Source organism: Balaenoptera musculus, chromosome 17 (assembly GCF_009873245.2).
Source record: "Balaenoptera musculus isolate JJ_BM4_2016_0621 chromosome 17, mBalMus1.pri.v3, whole genome shotgun sequence".
Taxonomy (NCBI): domain Eukaryota; kingdom Metazoa; phylum Chordata; class Mammalia; order Artiodactyla; family Balaenopteridae; genus Balaenoptera; species Balaenoptera musculus.
In genome coordinates, this window is record NC_045801.1 from 68,143,695 (window position 1) to 68,166,151 (window position 22,457).

General features: G+C 38.7%; 1 protein-coding gene across 4 annotated transcripts in view; it reads right to left on the reverse strand.

Moving 5' to 3' along the window:
* Positions 1-22,457, reverse strand: part of CSPP1 (centrosome and spindle pole associated protein 1) — a 121,089-nt gene that overhangs the window by 97,023 nt on the left and 1,609 nt on the right. For 2 of the 4 annotated variants that reach the window (XM_036830414.1, XM_036830411.1), the window contains exons 1-3: positions 20,001-20,157; positions 10,676-10,784; positions 8,826-8,925 (exon numbers count right to left, since the gene is read on the reverse strand). In XM_036830414.1, coding sequence (XP_036686309.1) covers positions 8,826-8,925; positions 10,676-10,774 — 199 coding nt within the window. In that variant the 5' untranslated portion in view covers positions 10,775-10,784; positions 20,001-20,157. Of the gene's footprint in view, positions 1-8,825; positions 8,926-10,675; positions 10,785-20,000; positions 20,158-22,457 lie in introns of those variants that run through there. The other 2 variants (XM_036830412.1, XM_036830410.1) reach the window with 2 other exon arrangements.

Genomic DNA, 22,457 nt, shown 5'->3' on the forward strand with positions numbered 1-22,457 from the left:
TTCAAGCATACAATTCACTGGCATTAAGTACATTCAAAATGTTGTGCAACCACCACCATTATCCATTTCCAGAGTTTTTTCATAATCCCAACAGAAACTCTGTAAAAGAATCTTAGTTTTTTAAGAAAAACTTCCATTTTGAGTAGGGTTTCCTTACTCAAGAGTTTAAAAATCAAATTATATTTTGGGGTGATGACAACAGTGATGGCTGCACAACTTGTAAATACACTGAAAACAACTGAACTGTACAATTTAAATGGGTACAGTTTATGTTATGTAAATTATATCTCAACAAAACTGTTAAAATCAAATTACATACTTTTAATTATTTTTAATAGTAAAATGTTATATCAAGAAGCACAGATATCAGATCAGTATTTCGATTTGTGGAGCCCCTCTCGCTTTTTTTAGTCCTACTATGCAATACTATAGTATAAAATATTATTTCTGAAGAAAATAAAAAGTTTCCTTAAAGAGTCAGCTACAAGAAATATAGATGAAACAACTGACTGTAGGTAATAAACCAATAGGATATTACCATTTTTTGTGCCTTATTCCTCACAATGCAGCTAAATGATGGAAACTTATCATGACTGTGTCATATCACTGCTTTACTATATCACTAAAATATTTCAGGGGCAAAAATGCCAAAGTAGTATAAATATAAATGGATGTCTATTGATTTTTATGCAATACTAAATTCCCCTTTCTACCGTAAACACCCGAATTCTCTTCATAAACACTTTTGGCCTGCTTAACTCCTGATGACAGAGGGTATAACAGAGGATTCCTTAGAGACACCTCTCACTCATGCTCCCAACTCTCTTCCAAAAGAATCTAAAGCATTCCATATGCTTGGAACTTTAAATCATCCTAGCATTCTTTCTTCACAAAGGAAATTTAAAAACTTTATTTTTAAAGATACAGAATTCAAGCCTAAAGAGAAAAATAGTTTGATTCTCACATTCAGAATGGAGTATCATATATGAAATTAAACTATAAAATCAATGAAGGCAAGGTCCATGTTTATTCAATTTTATAATTCCTGGCACACAACTTGTACTCAAAAAATGTTCACTGAATAAACGTGTAAAAGAATATATGAATGCATACCTGAGTAAGAGGAAGAATAAAGAGAAAGAACACTATTCTTAGTATTTCATTTCTGCTTCTAGTGGTCTGATTGCACAGAAAAAGTAAGCGTAATAACTAGTAACCAGAGCTACGTATCCCTCGTTATACAGGATCACAGTGGATGCTCTATTGCGTCAAAGGCGAAAAGAAAACAATGCTACAAGGGTGATGCCCCCTGCAACATGCTCAGCTTTCCTACTCAGTGGAACAAGTAATTTACAGCTTTTTAAGTCATGTGTTTAAGGTGGCTTTTACTGCTGATTTTCAGCTCTGCTTGGTGGGTTTATGGAGAAGAAAAGAAAGAAAAATCTGGTTCATTTTCACCTATAATTATCGTTCATACGAAGTTCAATTTTATTTATCATGAGTATTTGCTTTTTACTATTTTTTTTTAAATTCACGTTCTTTTATTTATTTATTTATTTATTTATTTATGATTGTGTTGAGTCTTCGTTTCTGTGCGAGGGCTTTCTCTAGTTGCGGCAAGTGGGGACCACTCTTCATCGCGGTGCGCGGGCCTCTCACCATCGCGGCCTCTCTTGTTGCGGAGCACAGGCTCCAGACGCGCAGGCTCAGTAATTGTGGCTCACGGGCCCAGTTGCTCCATGGCATGTGGGATCTTCCCAGACCAGGGCTCAAACCCGTGTCCCCTGCATTGGCAGGCAGGTTCTCAACCACTGCGCCACCAGGGAAGCCCGCTTTTTACTATTAATTCAAATACTATTTGTAATAATTGTCTTAAAACACAGTAAGAATACATAATGCCTTTGGAATTATTTAAAATTTTATTAATTGAAGGTTTAGGCAACAGAAAATACTAACTTTTTAATTCTTATTTTTGTCATCTGGTACCAATATTTTATGGTAGTAGACGTAGGTCATAGAAATAAAATTAAGAACTGTATGGAACAATTTAAATATTCTGTTCACTTTAAACTAAGCATTAACAATGGCATCCTAACTGACTTAATGAGCTGAGAAATATGGTGATACTTACCTTTTCAGAGCAGTTGTCTTCTCATGGTTCTAGTAGCAAGTAAAGCATTAGTGTCATCTTAGGGTCATTTGAAGTGATGTCACTTCACCAAGAACATCAGTGACTCTAAGTTAACATTATGTTTCAGAACTACAGCGATTAGAAGTATTTGGTTTCCATAGTGGCTGTGGGTTAAATATTTAAAACTACAGTGTATAATCTTTTTAAAATTAATTTATCTTCTAACATAGCGCTCATAGTAAATACTTTACAAATTACCATGAAACAGTTTCTTATTTTCATTATTATATTACCATGATAAAGTATTAAGTAAAAACAATCAAAGGACAAAATATAGGAAATAATAATAAGCCTTTCCCTAAGCAGGTGACTTAACAGATGCAGCTACTTTGAGGAGAACATTGTACTCAAACTTCAGCTATAAAGACATTATTACAAAGGATCCATTTGACTTGTACAAACTGAACCAAAGAGGTAGAATGTCTGGGATTTAGTTTGTAATAAGAGAAACCTAAGACTAAATATGCTACAAGGAATGACAAAAGTACAACTAAAAATTAGTAAAAACAACAATTTCCTTTTGTCTATTTTCCAAAATCTTTATATTAACTGTAATTTTTTAGCTTAGTCTAAACTCTAGAGTGACTCTGCAATGGGAAATTCTGCTGTTGCTTCTTTTCTGATACTATTTTTTTAATCTTTTTCTGGTATTATTTTTAAATTACAACAATGTAATTTTCCTTCCTTATAATTCTTTCTTTTCCAATTCTCCATGAGCATAATTGTATTTAAAATGAATTTTTAAAAATCATACCAGGGCTCCCCTGGTGGCGCAGTGGTTGAGAATCTGCCTGCCAATGCAGGGGACACGGGTTCGAGCCCTGGTCTGGGAAGATCCCACATGCCACGGAGCAACTAGGCCCGTGAGCCACAACTACTGAGCCTGCGCGTCTGGAGCTTGTGCTCCGCTACAAGAGAGGCCGCGACAGTGAGAGGCCCGCGCACCACGATGAAGAGCGACCCCCGCTTGCCACAACTAGAGAAAGCCCTCGCACAGAAACAAAGACCCAACACAGCCAAAAATAAATAAATTAATTAATTAATTTTTAAAAAAATCATACCAAATAATTTCTAGTAACAAGAATAAAATCTTTTTTCTTACTTAGATAATTTGTCATTTTTTGCTTGCAGATTTACAAAACATGACTTCAGAGCATGAAAGCTAAAATAAATCTAGTGCATTCTGGAGCCTGGAGGGCTGATCAATGGCATTTTGATATGAGTGAGAGATATTGCCTAGAAACGGTGGATGGATTAAAAAATACCTAGGGAATACAAAAGTTAAAGATGGATTCTGTAGTCCAAAGTTTAGAGGTGAGGGAGCTAAAAAGGAACCAGAAAAAAAAAAAAGACTGAAAAGGATTGTGTTGGTAGTCTTCAAAGCCATCCCCAGGCTTGGTGATTTGATAGGACTCACAGGACACAGAAGTCATTATACTCACAATTATGGCTTATTACCATGAAAGATTATAGAGCAAAATTAACAAAGGGAAAAGGTACTCGGGGCAAAGTCCAGAGGAAACTAGGTGCAAACTTCCAAGAGTTCTTCCCCAGTGGAATCACACAGGACACGCTTAATTCCTGCAGCAACAAGTTGTGACAACACATGTGAAGTGTTGTTTACCAGGGAAGCTCATTACTCAGTGCCCAAGGTTTTTAATGGGAGCTGGTCACCTAGGCACCCTCTGCCTAGTACGGACCAAAATTCCAGACTCTGCAGACAGAAAGCAGGTATTCTGCATAAACCATGTGGTTTGTACAACAGTTTAGGCACAATGAGCCACTCTTTCTATAGGTGTAGGAAACTATTTACAAGCTAAGTTCCAGACAGCAGCCAATAGCCAGCCTGTAGTGGAAACCTTAGCAGCAGACAGTAGCTGCTCCAGGTCTCTCAAAAGATGCATTAAGTAGCTTTTTAATCTCAAGAGGTCATGGTCACATCCTTATACTATATGTCACAAAAGTGGTATCTTCAAACGCACAACAGGACCTATGCTACCATATACAGAAAAAGAAGAGAGGGCTATATACATGCGTGCACACTATAGTCATGAAACTGTACACAAGAAACTGCTTAACAAGAGAGACTAGAGGACAAGGTTGGGAGGATCACCAGTTCTCAGGCTATATACTTCTGTGTTCTTTGTAATTTTTTACCATGTGCATGTTTTCCTTTATTTCTTTAATGGAAAATACAGGGAAAAAAACCCCAAATACAGCAATGCTCTCATCCTTGTCACTGAGCCAGGAACTACATTTCAAAAGCACTGCAGAAAATCTATGAACGTTGGGTCAAAATATATTTATGTACGAAAAAATGTTGGAAGTATTAACTGCATTATTTCATCTATTAAAAATGTTTTCCAGGATATAAAACATCAAAATCAAAGGAATAATGCTCAACCAGTCTAAGGGAAAATGTTCAACTTCTCTAAAGAAGAGAAAGGATTAGGAGATGATCTTTAACTGAGGTAAGATTGAACTAAATTTAAAAGATTAATGTAAGCATTTCTCTTCAGTAGCTGTTATTAAACATGAAAATGAGCTAAGTAAGAGAAGTCTAAGAATTTTTTAAATAAAAGAATCACAAGTGTTATGCCTAGAAATGATTTAGGGAGATGGAAGGTATCATTCACTTTTACAGATCATTTTCAGCTGATTCTTTCATAATTTCATTAAATCTCAGTTATTCTAACTCCTTATCAAGGACACCATTTCATCAGCTTATACGGACTAAACCACGTACATGCTGTACATAATAAAGAATCTGGCTAGCCTCTGTCTCTGGTCTCTGGGAGGTAACTTCTAAATTCCTGGAACTTTCTGAGCGATGAGAGTGTCTCTGCTACTCCTGATAGGCCCCCAGAACACACCTCTTAGTTGATACCAATAAGGTGACTCACGAGCCCCTAGTTTAATTGCCAAAGAGATGACACAGACGGGGACTGGTCACACCAAAAAGATCAAACATGTAATTGGAGGGTTGGACCTCTGACCCATGTGACATCAGCCTGACCTCAGGAAAGCAGAAGGTCTGGAGACTGAGACACATGGACAATGATTCAATCATTCACGCCTACACAATGAAACTCCAGTAAAATTCTGGACACCAAAGCTCAGGTGAGCATCATGGTTGGCAACACTCTATACTGTCACATACTGATGTGCTAGGAGGGTGACACATCCCTGAGGCTGATAGAAGCTTCATATTTGGACGCTGCCAGACCAGGCCCCACGTATCTCTCCCTTTGGCTGGCTGATTTGTATCCTTTTGCTATAATAAAACTGTAATAATAAGCATAGCACTTTCCTGAGCTCTGGGAGTCATTCTAGCGAGTTATCAAACTTGAGGAGGTGGTGGAAACAGCTGGTCAGAAGTGAGGATGGGGACTTCCCTGGTGGTCCAGTGGTTAAGAATCTGCCTTCCAATGCAGGGGATGCGAGTTCGATCCCTGGACGGGGAACTAAGATCCCACATGCTGCGGGGCAACTAAGCCCGCGCACTGCAACCTACTGAGCTCACACGCTCTGGAGCCCACGCACCACAACTACAGAGCCCATGCGCCACAATTAGAGAGCCCACGCACCACAACTACAGAGCCCATGTGCCACAACTAGAGAGAAGCCCGCACACCGCAACGAAAGATCCCATGTGCCACAAGGAAGATCCTGCGTGCCACAACTAAGACCCAATCCAGCCAAAAAATAAAATAAATAAATAAATAAGAAGTGAGGGTGGCCTGTGGACCCCAAATTTGCAGCTGGTATCTGAAGCAAGAGAAGTCTTGTAGATTAAGACTTGTAGAAGTCTTAATCTGTGAAGTCTGGTCTAAATCTGGGTAGTTGGTGTCAGAAGTCATTGTAATGCTCCTCAAATCCTTTTGTGAGAGGTGTTATATAAATGTTGGAAGAAGGAGCCACAGTGGATAAGCATTATCCATGAATATCATCATCTAACAGAAATGAATTTACAAAATCATAAAAATGTAGTGGTACATGACAGCCGTACCACTGATGTGACAGCTGTACAATGAGCTATTAATAGACTGTCTTCATTGGCTAAAACAAACATTGCCAGTTTATATATTACTGATAGCTACTATGTTTAATTACTCATTCAAAGTACGGTGTCACAGAGCTTTAATTCAATATATAATTTTAGACCAGTTTGTTTTTTAGACCAGCTTGTTTTATAATTCCTAGATGAGACCACTTAAGGAAAACTCTCTGTTGCCCAATTATTTTACATTTTTCCTAATGTCAAAAATTAAGCATTTGGCCTAATCTTAAGGCCACAATTATTCCCACAAGAAATCAGTAACTGAAGGCTAATAAGGTACAAAATTAGTCAAATTATATATTATTCTTCAGTAAGATTCAATGTGCATCAGAAATAATTATTACTTCGGTTGGCAATAAAAGAAACAATCCATAAAAATTAAATTCTACACACCTAACAGAACTGTTTATTTTTGCAATGGGGACCTTCATTCATTCATTCAAAATATCTTCTCTAAGCACCGAAATGCCAGACACTGTGTTAAGCAATGAATAGACAATGGCAGGAAAGCTGGTGTGCCATTGCGGTAAAACAGAGAGCCGAACAAGTTCAAAACTATGCTTCAAGGGGAGAGCCAATGTCACAGGAGCACAAGGCAGGAACAGCCAACATAATCTGGTAAAAGTAATAAAAGAGTAAAATTATCATACAGGAAACAAGAAGCCATTGAAGGGTTTGAAGCAGGGACTAACATAATCAGATTTGGTTTTTGGAAGGATATCAACAGGCAGTGCAGAGACTTAGTAGAGGAGGCTAGACTGTAAAACAAAAAGAACACTAGAAAAAAATCTAAGTGAAAGACAGTGGAGGCCTACATAAAATAACCTCTGTGGAATTAGAGAACAGTAAACTTATTTGAGGTTCAGGTGTTAGAATCAACTGAACTACGTAATTATTTGCTATAGGATACAAAAAGGAAGAGAGGAGTCGAGGATGACCACGCAGCCAGCTCAGTAAAAGTCTGAGAGGAGTAAAGTTCATTTTGCACATGTTGATTCTGAACTCACAACATCCAAGGACAGATATTAAAATATTAGATATATGGGTCTGGAGTTCATAAAAGCAATGGGAACTAGGGATAGAGATTTAGGAGTAATGAACGCACTGATGATAAATAAAGCCCTGTGAGTGAATGAGTCATTCAGAAAGTATATGAAATGAAAAGGAGGCCTAGGACAGAGCCCTAAGGGATACCAATTAAGGAAGAGGGAGAAGTCATTGACTGTAAGTTGGACTTTAAACTCTCCATCATTTGTGAATGTAATAGACAAAGAATAATTTTTAACATAATTCTTAAAAATAAAAAACCTAGTTTAAAAAAATGTGAAAGAAGTCAGGAAATTAAAATTTATTATCCACCAATTATGTGCCAGTCATCTTTTCATATGTATTCAATTATTGCCACAATAACCTTTTAAGATAGATGCAATTCTTAAGATGAGGAAACAAAGAGCTTAAATAACTTGTGACAGGTTGCAAAGGCATGAGAGCCGCAGTCCAAAGCAACCGGTAACTCCAGAATTTCAGTGATTCTGTCTGACCTTAGTGCTTGAGAGAACATACTATCAAACTTTTAAAAACATTATCTGTTGGAATAATTAAATTTTTCAATCCATAAAAATTTAGGGCTAGAAGATAATCCAACTTCTTTATGTTACAGATAAAGAAACTGAGTGCCTTAGAGATTAAGGCACTTAACCAAAATATAATGCTTAAGTTCACTAAACCTGTATATTGGCCAATAATTTGTGACAGACTCAGAATGGAAAGCGTTATCTATATATGAGATACTAAAAGTATGGCATTCACTTTGAGCTGTTTTTCTAGTAGAGACAGAGAGCCCACTATCTACTCAGTCTCTTGGCCAACATTCCCTTGTATTCCCAGTGGAATACAAATGCAAAGCAGCTAACAATTTAGGAGTATACCCATGGCCATGAAAAATCATCCATATGAGAACAATGCTTTAACCAAATGCAACTCATCATATTTGACTTCCTTTACGTGAAAAAGTTTCAGTCGTCATCAGTAATTCACAAGATACACTTTTAAAATATTCATACATTTTCTTTGAAAAAAAAATGTACACCTACCAACAAGCCAAAATGAGGTAAACTTTCCCAAATATTTTCACACCAAACCATAACCAAAGACTCAATATAGCTAAATATTAACTTATTTACAATTCTAATATAGTCATCAATAGTATTTTGTATCCTTTAAGCATATGTCTTTGATTTTTAAATAAAAACAAGTCCACCACGTTTATTCCACAATTAACACACTTTCTCTCTCACACACACAAATTCCATTCAAAATTTTCAATTTTGATACATACTTATTGCTATGATTTCTATAAATCATAATCAAGACAATAACAGTTAAAATGGGAAGAAGGTTCTCAGTATACATTATATTTCATATGTAGACCATACTGTCACATGTAAGATTCCAGAAAGGAAAGGGTTATTAACTAGGATTCCAAATTTACCTTTTTTTCTGACAAGACAAAGCTCTTTCATGACAGCCTGCTAAGAATATCTTAAAATCAGTTTAGCACACCTAATGACATACCTAAGGAACCCTTGGTCTGTTGACTGTTTGGTGGTATGTTTTCCTTAGCCATGGAGATTAATATTTTACTGTTTTCAGAAAGCTTCTCTGATGCTGTTCCCTGAAAGAGACATAATATTTACAGAATCAGAGGGGAAAAAAACCCACAAAATTTACAATTAATCTCAGTACTTTTATTAAACAACTTGATGAAATTACATGGTACACCACAGAAGAAATTTAAATGTAAGGTTTGAGGAGTTAACCAAAGGTATTTAATATTGCAATGTTCTATTATTTAGCTCACTGACTTATCAACAAATACTGAGTTCCTGAAACAGGCACTGTCCTGGGCATCAAAAACATATGAGTGAAAAAAATACAAAAGAATCTCTGCCATCACAGAGCTTATAAACTACTGTGGCGACAAACAATAAACATAATACGTAATTAGATTATGGTGTATGTAGCGAGTGATACAGAGGAGCAATAGAAAGAAATAGAACAAACAGTGTGAGGAGTCCCAGAAATGATGAGGGAGGGAGTGCAAGGCCTGATTGAGTGGGTGATACTTGACCTAAGACTTAAAGATTATTACCTATCTACTATAATATTAGAAATTATAATAAAGCTGTACACTGTCAGCTAGTCCTAAGTACTGGAGAGTGGTTAAGAGCATAAACTGTGGAGCTGGACACATGAAGGTTCCAATCTTGAATCCACTACTGTGTGTACCTGGACAAATTACTTAACCCCTTTAAGCCTCACTTTCTGGATCTGTAAAACAACAAAAATTCAGCCTACTTCACTGGGATTTTATGATTAAATGATGTAATACATGTGAAGTCCTTGGCACAGCTCCCTGTACAAGGCAGATATTACGGAAGGAAAGCAAACTAGTGCGACGGTGAAGAGAACAAGCACTGGATTCAGGCTGCCAGGGATCAAAGCCTAGTTCTACTAACTCTGTCACGTAAGTCTCATTACTTAACGTCACCATGCCTCAGTTTACTCATTTGGAAAATGACAATAACAACTACTTATCTCATAGATTCATGCAAAGTATCAATTTAACCTCTAAAGACTATGCCTCATCCATAGTTAGCCCATAATAAATATTAGCTATATAAGTAAAATTCCTATATAATTAGGGTGTCCATATATTTTATCATTTCAATCAGGATAACTTTGTCCAGGACAAATGCTTAAACCAGACGACACACTGGGACAACAAGCAAAGCAGGACTGTCTTGCGCAAGCCAATATATACGATTACTCTAATTAGGATGGACCATATGGCATAGATTAATCTACATTCTATATCTTTTTACATACACTGAGCCCACGAGAGAAAGTGCCACATCTGTCTAGATTAGTGCTATATTCTCAGAGCCCAGCACAGTCTCAATAACTATCAAAAGTAGGAAAGCTTTGGGCTTCCCTGGTGGCGCAGTGGTTGAGAATCTGCCTGCCAATGCAGGGGACACGGGTTCGAGCCCTGGTCTGGGAAGATCCCACATGCCACAGAGCAACTAGGCCCGTGAGCCACAACTACTGAGCCTGCGCGTCTGGAGCCTGTGCTCCGCAACAAGAGAGGCCACGATAGTGAGAGGCCCGCGCACCGCGATGAAGAGTGGCCCCCGCTTGCCACAACTGGAGAAAGCCCTCGCACAGAAACTAAGACCCAACACAGCCATAAATTAATTAATTAATTAATTTTTTTAAAAAAAGTAGGAAAGCTTTTTCACTTTCAGAAACATTTTAACAAATGTATATTCTGAAAAATACACACAAAAAAACTATTCTAATAAATTTAGTTTTGTAGATTTCAAAAATGTTTAAGATACTGATTCATTAAAAAATTGAATTACCTTCATTTCCATGTAAGGTGGATCACTTTCCAATTCTGCTTTGTCTCTGGCCAATTTGGCTTTTCGCTCTTCAATAAATTCATCCAAGTTATCAGCCATTTTGTAGATACTAAAAAAAAATTTTTTTTAATAAATTTTTTAAAACCCTTCAGTGAGCATAGCTATATCAGCATATCTTTAGGCTAATTATTAACATGCAGGCTTAGTCTACATTTAGTATTCAATCTCAGTTATCAAATTGAGAACTTCAAACAAGCTTGAATGAAATTTGCCTACCTGCTTTCAATCCCAACTCCCCCAAAACCTACAACCTACTTTAAAATATCAGTAAAGAAATAAAAAAGAAAACGAACCACCACCACCATCCACACATATACACCAAAAAATCCCTGAAGTCAAAGCACTTTCTTTTAAAGTTTCTTTTACTATTTGGAGGTAATTTTGAACTTACAAAAAAGTTACAATATGAATAGTATAAAGAACACCTGCATACTCCTTATCCATTCCCTATTGCTAAGATTTTGCAACACTTGGTTTACCTTTGCACACACAAGTTTGTTCTCTTTACTCAATTTTTTCTAAGGTCATTCAGAGGGTGAATTACATATATCCTAGTCCTTTACCCCTAAACGTTTCAGTGTGTATTAAGAATTATTCTCGGGCTTCCCTGGTGGCGCAGTGGTTAAGAATTCGCCTGCCAATGCAGGGGACACGGGTTCGAGCCCTGGTCCGGGAAGATCCCACATGCCACGGAGCAACTAAGCCCGTGCACCACAACTACTGAGCCTGCCCTCTAGAGCCCACGAGCCACAACTACTGAGCCCACGCACCACAACTACTGAAGCCCGTGTGCCTAGAGCCCCGTGCTCCGCAACAAGAGAAGCCACAGCAACGAGAAGACTGCACACTGCAACGAAGGGTAGCCCCTGCTCACTGCAACTAGAGAAAGCCCGCAAGCAGCAACGAAGACCCAATGCAGCCAAAAATAAATAAATTTTTAAAATTTTAAAATTTAAAAAAAAAAAGAATTATTCTTTTACATAACCTCAATGTATTTGTCAACTTCAGTAACATTGATTTTTTAATCTACTGTCCATGTTCCAGTGTCGTCACCTGACCTAATAGTGTCCTCTATAGAATATTTTTCTCTCTCTCCAGTTCAGGATCCAGTCTAGGTTGGGTACAGCATTTCATTGTTACGTCTCTTTAGCCTTCTTTAATTTGGAACATTTCTACACCCTTACTTTGTCTTTTATGACACTAATATTTTTTGATACCGCCCATCCACCACCCACTCTTTTTAATAGAACAGTCCTTATTTGGAGTCTGCCTGATGTTTCTTCATGAGTAAATTCAGGTTATACATTGTCAGAAGAAATATTACATGGGTGGTGATGTGTCCTAAAGGTGTCAACAATTAAAGACACATGTCCACCTGCTCTTTACTAGTGATGTTATTTTTTATTGCATGGTGGTCAAGACTGATTTCTGCATTACTGTTTCCTTGTAACTAATAAGCAGTCTATAAAAAGATATTTTTAGGCCATGCAAATATCCTGCTCTTGATGAAAATTTCCAAGATTTAGCATCAATTGGTGATTCTTAATTGATCTAATCTTTGATTCTAGATGCCTGCAAAATGCTAACTTTCCAATTCCACCACTCCCTGCATATACATTTACAAGTTGGCACTAATCATTCTATTCTAAAGAGCCCTTCCTTTGTGCATATTTATTTTCAGCTTATTATAAGTAAGAACTCATGAATTCTTATTTTTTTTCAGTAAGTCTTGGATTTTTAAAATCATAAGTTGTTGATTTTTTGAGGAATAACTTATATGCCATAAAATTCACCCATTTTAGTGAAAGGTTCCATAAGTTTTAGTAAATTCATACAGTTGTACAATTATTACCACAAGCATACTTCCATCACCCAAAAAAGTTCTCTCATGCCCCTTTGTAGTCAATCTTCACTCCCACCCCTGGCTCAGGCACTGTAAGATGTTTTCTGTCTCTATAATTTTGCCTAATCTGGAAATTTAATATAAATGGATCATATAAGATGTAGTCTTTTGTGTTGGCTTTTTTCACTTAATGTAATATTTCCAAGATTCATCCTTGTAGTTGCATCTATCAGTAAGTAGTTGTTTTTTATTGCTAAATAGTATTCAATTATATGGAAATATCATATTTTGTTTATTATTCACACATTGCTAGACATTTGAGTTGCTTCTATTTTGGGGCTTACTTAAGAATAATGCTGCTATTGGGGCTTCCCTGGTGGCACAGTGGTTAAGAATCCGCCTGCCAATGCAGGGGACACAGGTTCGAGCCCTGGTGTGGGAAGATCCCACATGCCGCGGAGCAACTAAGCTCGTGCGCCACAACTACTGAGCTTGCACTCTAGAGCCTGAGAGCCACAACTACTGAGCCCACGTGACACAACTAGTGAAGCCCGCGCGCCTAAAGCCCATGCTCCACAACAAGAGAAGCCACCTCAATGAGAAGCCCATGCACCGCAACAAAGAGTAGCCCCCACTCACTGCAACTAGAGAAAGCCCACGCGCAACAACCAAGACCCAACACAGCCAAAAATAAATTAATTAATTAATTTTTTTAAAAAAAGAAAAGAATAATGCTGCTATGAACGTTTAGAGGCTTTTGTGTGTTTTCAATTCTCTTTGATAGATACCTAGGATGGAATTGCTGAGTTATCTGTAACTCTGTTTAACACTGTGAGGAACTGCCAAACTGTTCCTCTCATTCCAACCAGCAGCGTATGAGGGTTGTAATTTCTATATATCCTCACTAATGCTTGGTATATTCAGTCTTTTTGATAGCCATTCTATTGGGTATATAGAAGTATCTCATTGTGGTTTTAATTTGCATTTCTCTAATGACTATGATGTTGAGCATCTTTTCATGTCATTATTCATATATCCATATATATAACCATTGGCACAATGTCCTCAAACCTTCTGCCCATTTTTAAAATTGTTTTCTTATTGAGATGTAAAACAAAATTGTATGCACGCTGGATACAAGTCCTTCATCAAACATGTTTTGTAAATATTTTCTCCAAGTCTGTGGTTTGTTTTTAAATTTTCTTAATAATGTCTTCTTTTTTTAATACTTTATTTTTTAGAGCAGTTTTAGGTTTACAACAAAACTGAGCATAAGGTACAGGTTTCCCATATATCCTCTGCCCTGACTCATGCATAGTCTCCCCCATTATCAATATCCTCCACCAGAATGGTGCATTTGTTAGAACTGATGAACCTACATTGTCACATCATTATCACCTTAAGTCCACAGTTTAAATCAGGGTTCACTCTTGGTGTTGAACATTCTATGGGTTTGGACATATGTATGCTACGTATCTACCTTTACTGTATCATATAGAGTTGTTTCACTGCCCTGAAAGTACTCTGTGCTCCACCTATTCACTCCTCCCTCCCCTCTAATCTCTGGCAATCACTGACTTTTTAATGTCGCCATAGTTTTGCCTTTTCCAGAATGTCATATGGTTGTAACTATACAGTATGTAGCCTATTCAGATTGGCTTATTTCACTTACACGTACTACTAAGGTTTCTCATTGTCTTTTCGTGGCTTGCTAGTTCATTTCTTTTTAGTGCTGAATAGTATTCCACTGTCTGGATGTACCACGATTTATCCATTCCTTTACCCCACTGAAGGCTAGCTTGGCTGCTTCCAGATTTTGACAATTATAAATAAAGCTGCTATAAACATGTGTGGTGATGTCTTCTTAAGAGCAAAAGTTTTTAAATTTTATGAAGTCCAATTTATCCATTTTTCATCAATTTTTCATCAATTGTTTGTGCTTTTTGTATCCTATGTAAGTTTTTGCCTAACCTGAGATCACAAATATTTTCTTCTATGTTTTCTTTTAGAAGTTTTATAAGTTTCTCTCTTACATGTATTATTTCTTACATCTTATATCTATGATCCATTTCAAGTTAATTTTTGCAAACGGTGTAAGGCAAGGGTCATCAAGGTTCAATTTTGTTTGCATATGGAAATTATTTCAGCACCATTTTTTGAAAAGACTATCCTTTCCTCACTGAAACTAATTTTTTTTAAATACATCTTTCAAAAACCCATAAAACTTAGTGACTAATTCAATGTGTGGCAAGAAAGGAGCCAGTGATGACCAAAGTTTTAAGTCCTGGAAACTAAACGTGAATAGAATCCTGGACAAAAATAAGTCAGAAGAAGCTGGCTGGTGTGGAAAGGTTTGCTTTAGCTGTGTTAAGTTACAGCTAGTCAGACATGCTAATGGAAATGTCCAGCAGATTCAAGACTCAAATTCAAGAGAACCACATTAGAAATGTTTATTTAAAAGTCAACAATTTTAAAAATAATAGTTGAAGCTGTGGTAAATGAAGGTATACAGTGAAAAAAGATGACCCAGAACTAAATGATGGGAATGTTCACTTGAGGGGGTAACAGAAGAATTGAAGCTGGAAAAAAAGTACAAAGAAGGAATAATTAAAAGAGGATATAAAGCAAAACCCAGTCAACATAATTTGCAGAGGAAAAAAAAAAGATACAAGAAAAAAAGTAGTAAACAATATCAAATGCAAGAGCTAGAGAAAAAAGCATCCACTGAATTTAATGTTTGGAGGACAATAATAATTTGTACAAATGCAGAAAAGCAAGTTTTACCTAAAAGAAATATGCTGAAACTTATATCGGTTAAGTAGTACATAATGTGAACTTCATTCTATTATTTACTTCCAAAAAGAACAATGATTTTAAAATATGGCCTTAGCAAAATATATTACAAACCAAGAAAAGTTAATATACTTTAGCCATTTTTAAAGTGCAATTTGTCACAAAAGATTTTTCCTAGTAAAAATTCAAAACAGTTCAACAGCAAACAGAGTTTTCAAGTTAAAGAAAATCACTTCTTAAAATCCCCTAATTTCCCTAAATAGTTTATGTCTGAAAGAAGTAAAAGATAACGGTGGGATAATACATACATAATAATATAATTTGCTATAAGATTTCATGAAGAATTTAAACAGAAATGTCATTAAATCTAAAAAAAAACAGGGCTTCCCTGGTGGCGCAGTGGTTGAGAGTTTGCCTGCTAATGCAGGGCACACGGGTTCGAGCCCTGGTCTGGGAGGATCCCACATGCCGCGGAGCAACTGGGCCCATGAGCCACAATTACTGAGCCTGCGCGTCTGGAGCCTGTGCTCCGCAACAAGAGAGGCCACGATAGTGAGAGGCCCGCGCACCGCGATGAAGAGTGGCCCCCGCTCGCCGCAGCTAGAGGAAGCCCTCACACAGAAACGAACACCCAACACAGCCCAAAAAATAAATAAATAAATAAATAATAATTAAAGGTGCTAAAAAATAAATAAATGTATTAAAAAAAAATCTAAAAAAACAAAAATGTTTAACAGGCCTCTTTCACTCTGAGCTATCTAACGTCTGTTAACAATTATTAGTTTAACATGTTCTCTTCTTAGTTTTAACCAGACTTTGAATTTATAGATATTTGAATTTCCCTTTACTATAATAATTTAACATCAATTATAAATTCTAGAATTGATTTCACATAACAGTAATCACAGCAATAAAACACATTTTTAAACAGCGGTAGTGAGCATAAAACACGCCATAGCTAAAACATGAAATTTATCAGATATAAGTACACATTATCTCTAATATAAGTACACATTTAATTAGCCCTCGCACAGAAACGAAGACCCAACACAGCCATAAATAAATAAATAAATAAATAAATAAAATTTTTTTTAAAAAAAGGTGTTAGAAAAGACTTACAGGTTTGGGGCTTGTATTAGGTGATTTGGGGAAGGGTTTAAGGGAGCAGAGCCCTGCTCAGGATTAAATGCTGTCAGGAAGTGAGCGTAATTCTTTGATTGGACATCTTAGTAAATCTCACCCACAGGGAGGCTAAAGCTGTAACTAGTAAAGCAGCCGCAATCATAATCAATTGGGAGAGGTGTCTGGCATTTTGTGGCTGGGACAACATTCATGTTTCGTCTATGTTTGGACATAACTATGGAGTGGTACTGTTTTTCTCTTGCTCCATCATGGACACAGAGCAGCTTTGTCTGATGTTGATTTTCTGTGCAATTGCTTATCTTCAACAGAAGAACACCAAGCTAAGCAGTATTGTCAGGCCAGTTCCTAGCAACACCAAGGCCTTGGTGATAGTACAGGCCATCCTCTAGCTGTCATGGCCATTTTTCTCCTTCTCACTCCTAAAAACATGTGACAACTTATATAAAACATATTTCAACTACAAAATTACTCAAGAATTACTTAATGAACCACAGAAATTGAATTAATGGATACAGCCTAAGTACAAAATAGAGTAAAAATGTTTACAATTTAAAGATTAAGTTATAAGAAAGATCAGCTTAAGGAAACCTAAATGGGATTCTTTATTCTTCACTCTACAATATAACATCACTCACACTTTTTCCAAGATATTATTACCAGGTTTCCCCCCCCCAGTAGCTGTGTACATAGTATGTAGATGATAAATAGTTTTCAGAAAATCAGTTTAACTGAAAGACATGGATTTGAAACCAATTTCATCACTAATTGACTCTATGTGATTGACCTCAATGTGTTCCTTAACCTCTCTATCCCTCAGTTTCTTCATCTGTAAAATGAAAGTATCTACTCTAGAGCTGCTATGAAGAAAAAATGATACAAAATGTATGGCACCTTTGACACTCAGAAATCAATAAATCATAGCTGTTTTATTAATTCTCATTAGGGGAAAGGAATATTCTAAGTACATTTTATTGGGTTAACTCAGTTAAAGTCTTTGTATACATCAGTACTCACTTTTTTTTAAAAAGCCTCCAAAGTACACTGGGATTCAAATCGCCAATAATTGATACTTGTTTATCATAATCCAAATCAACATCTTTAAATCTTAAACTTAGGCCCTTCGTGCTTATTATATAGATGAAAATATAAGCAGACCAGAACATACTCATTCTGCAAAGCCTGAGTCAATCTAATAAACAGAGAGGATCCAGAAAGAACTGAGTATGCCCAATTCCTTTTCCCAATCTCACCAATCACAAAGAGAAGGGGAAATGTTCCTCCCATCCTTTGCCCTCTCCAGGAAGTGCAAATTCCCACCCCTCTATAGAATTAGGAATGGAAAATAACTCCCATCCCAAAGGAGGACACTGTTCAAGATGTTAGGGGGATGAAAAGTATAAAATATGATCCTTACCCTCAAATTTCGACAAGATTATGTCCCCTGTCACAGTGGCTCAGTCTAGCCAGACTGGGAGTTAGGGACTGATACCCACCCATATAGGACCCAGTAGCAGCATCAAGAAAACAATTTGAATAAGTCTGGAATTCAGAGTAGAGTCCAGGCTGGAGAAAAAAGGGTTAGCAGTTTTTAAAATAATCCTTAAAGCTATAAAAGAAGAGATTGTCAGGAAAGAGACCCTAACACAGGAGAACAGAATAGCAGGGTGTGATTACATATGGCTGTGGGGTGCAGGGGGAAGCCTGTGAAAAAGCCTTAAAAGAAAGAGAGGGAGGGATGAGCTGAACCAGGACTATGTTTCTCATTTCCCACCCATCTGGAGATCTTTCCACCAAATGAAAGGTGCTCAAATCTTTTTCTCCTGGCAGATGACATCCACATGAGCAACCTCCAAGGGCACATCCAAATTTTGACAAAACCCTCTAAATGTTGCTAAGAAGTAAATACCATGTTACTGGGGGGAGAAAGGAGGTTGAGAGTTAGGATACAGAGAGAGCGCAAATATATAAAGGCACAACTAAGTCTGTTAGCAGCTGTTAATAATACATCATTAATGGTGACTAAGGACAGTAACATAAATTAGATAACCTTTTGGTTATGCAAAATTGCCAAAACATTTATTCAAACACTTCTGTCTCCTACTCTGGAAAGTAATCAGAACTTAAGTGAGAATTACGTTAAAGGATAATCTGAAATCTGCTCGAAGTTTGTAATAGTTAAATCACATGTCTAAAAACTTCATTTGAGAAACACTATACTGAAAGCACCCCTTTTCAATTTACCTTATCAATTTACCTCCCTTCCAGTAGGTTATCTGTACTGCAGGAGACCCAAAATTTCATCCCTAGGGAGCATTCAGCATAAACTTAACCAGCAGAAAGTCAGTTTACTCCTAGTAAGAAAAAATATGCAGAAAAGAAAGCAGCATCCTATTGGTTACCATGGGATTCCTTTTTGCTTGTCAACATGAAAAGCCATTCTTTCATATAAAGTTGAACCTCTCTGAGGATAATTGGCTTTTTACAAACTCATATTGGTTACTATTTGGCTCTAGCATTTCCCGAGGTGTTTGGAAACTAGGTAGTGGTTTACTTTAGAAATTAGTCTCCCCCCAACAAAAGAAGGAAGGAATGAAGGAAGGAAGGAAGAAAAGAAATTAGTCTTCCCAAAAATCCAAGCTAAACTTCTTAATCCTATAATCTTGAGAGCCAGCCTCTCTCAAAAGATGAATCCCATTGCTAACATTTACTAAAAAAGGGATTCCAATCCCAGGTAACAATGCTAAAATCAAGGCAATTAGAAAGAAGAGGTTCAAGCTCAAGGAGCCGAAGGGAAACAGGATAATAACAGCACCGACCTCACAGGGCTGTGGTAATTAAATTTTACTTGCAAAGCAAAGCACTGAGAAGCAGCGTTGGGTGCACAAGCACTCAATAAACGTTAAACACTAAACAGCACCGAGTAAAAGGAAAGGTGCTTCGGAAGGCTTAGGCAAGCAGCGGAGAGCGGCTGATGGGGAGGGAAGGCACGAAAACCGAGGCACAACTGGTCTCTGGGCCCTGTGGGTGGCGGCCTCCTTAGGAAGCGTCAGCGCGTTGTCAGGCAACCGGGTCTCAACAGCACCCGAGGCGGCGGCTGCAGCTGCGACCCCGAGGTCCAGACCCGAGTCCAGACCGCACAACCAAGGCACCGCCCCGGGCCGGCCTTGCAACAGCGAGACCCTCACGCACAGTGAGCCCCGTCCCCGGAAACCGGGCACTGCCCCCCAGCCAGGTTGCAGCGAGACCCCGACCCGGTCCCGGGTCCCCGGCCCTGCTGCTGCTAGACTCCAACCCCGTAACTCGGGCACCGCCCCTAGCCCGGCGGCCGCGAGACCTCAGTTGGCGGGGAACCCCTACCCCTACCCCGTTACCCCGGGACCTCGGCCAGCCTAGCCGCCGCGAGACCTCCGCCCACTGCGAGGCCCTGCCCTCGCCCCAGGGCCGAGAACCCAGCCCCGGCCACACCCCACCAGGCCCGCTGCCCACCTGCGGCCGACGGACTCTTACTCAGGAAAGCGGGCTCCCGGGCTTGCGTCGGGGAGACGCACAGCGCTCTAGTGAGGCTCTTCGCGGTCCGAAAAAGTGGCGGCGGTCGCCTAGCGCAGAAACAGGGTGACAGGCTGCCTGGCCCAGGCTCCGCCTCTCAGGCCGAGCCCTCCGCCCGCCCTTCGCCAACGGCCAAGCGCGGCCCCGCCCCACTACGGCCGCGGGGCAAGGCCACGCGGCCGGGGGCGCCCCCTGCCGCCCCGGAGGCCGCAGGACGCCCGGCAGTTCGCAGGGCTCGCCTGCACCTGGCCTGGGTACTCAGACACCTGGTTCCCCTGCTCCGCCTGGAGACTGTTAAACCGTGGGGGACACGTCCCCAGGCTAAATTGATTCTGTCCCCTCCAAACCTTCCAAGCCCCAGCCGGCCTGGGTCAGAGCTTGGTGGGGGGGGCGGGGGAAGGGTAGGTTTGGTAGTGATAGAAAAACTGTTGGCATACCTCTCCGGGGCATCACTGCTCTCCCAGCAGTCTGGTCAACGTTTTGTCCTAGGCTTTTACTACTAATTTCAACATATTCAGTTCACCCCAATATTTAGTGGCCATATACTACCGCTAGAAAAGAGATCTCTAGCGTCCCAGGACAGTGGGACTAAGAGTCCTTTATCTTAAGTTACTTTGTATAAGGGTTTGAAAGACAAATTATCTTCAAATGGAAGTTAATGTCAAAAACCTCAGGCGGGGGTGTGGACTCCATAATTCTAATGGTTTGGGTTTTTTTTCCAAGTATCACAATGTTTATTGATAGATACAAGTATATAAAATCAGGGCACGAACATGACTTGATAAATTAAGTAGACTTAATTTCAATACTATAATAAGAGGGAGCAATTCAAATTCTCACCATCTGTTTCACACCCACAAAGACCACTTCAAGGGCATTTACGATCTCTCAAAACCGATCAGTTTTGTGCAAGTAAACCATGTTTCTTTTAAAAAGACTTGTGCACTTGCCCAGGCTCAAGGTTATTAAAATCTACCACATAAAGCCCATCACTAAAGGTAGAAATACAGGCAATATACTATTACAGCAGCACCCATCAATTACAGTTAAGAATTTTTCTGTAACAACCAAATGGATAATCAAATATTGCAACAACTCAAGTATTACCGAGCAAAGTGCATTTCTACAGTATTCATTGTTGCTCTTCAGTTTTCTAACTTAAAACAGCCTATGATAACTGGCAGCAAAGAAGGTCCTTGCAATAGACTGCCTCTGCCTGAGAAATTACGACGTAATTACTGCATGCTGCTAATATACTATCTAAACATTAAAGATACTCCTAAAATATTTGATGGTAGACTATGATTAAGACATTACACTACAGGGGGCTTCCCTGGTGGCGCAGTGGTTGAGAATCTGCCTTCTAATACAGGGGACACGGGTTCGAGCCCTGGTCTGGGAAGATCCCACATGCCGCGGAGCAACTAGGCCCGTGAGCCACAATTACTGAGCCTGCGCGTCTGGAGCCTGTGCTCCGCAACAAGAGAGGCCACGATAGTGAGAGGCCCGCGCACCGCGATGAAGAGTGGCCCCCGCTTGCCACAACTAGAGAAAGCCCTCGCACAGAAATGAAGACCCAACACAGCCAAAAATAAATAAATTTAAAAAAAAAAAAAAAAAACAGTGCCAGGATTTTATAACCTTTGGATGAATCACTTAAGGGTAAAATGTTGAGGATTCCAGGGAATTCTTAAATGAAGCAGCATTATAAAGAATAGAATGAAGAAAGATGAGAATAAAAAAAAAAAAAAAGACATTACACTACAAAAAAACCTTATGCAGAAGGAAATACTAACTGACGTGCTTTAAATATTGTGAAAACATTACAGTGGAATGAATTTTCGCAGTGGTTAGGTCAAATGCAGTTACATCATAGCAACAGTATGTTTTGCACAACTTAAGGCTTTGGCTGGTTCTTTCAGTCAGCTTCTTCCTCTGATTCTTCTTCAGCAGTTTCTAGCCAGGTTAGCCACTGATTCACCTGGAACAAAGCCTTGCCTTTCCCTGTAAACTCGGGTTATATCTTCTTTCCAAGCCAAGAAAGCTTCTTCTTCAATAATTTCCATGTCATAGAAGTGAAAAAAAAAGCGGAGTAACATGCCTTTCGGGAAGCTGCTATTGTAGCAGTGCACCTGAAGAGCATAGAGGGCAGTGACTTGTGGCTCAACGTGATCATGAAGGAATTTCTGCATTACTGGCTTGAAGGAAAGAAGCAGTTGTTTTTCCTGCTCTGTTCTTTGGAAGGAGCAGAGGAAGACTCTGTTTCATCACTGGGTGGGTTTACTTCACTAGAAATGTAAGATGCTAGGCATTAAGATGTTCACAGATCTTTTATCTACATGAAGTTTGGAAGACATATTGTCTTTAATCCACTTATATATGGTTTGAGGGGATGGA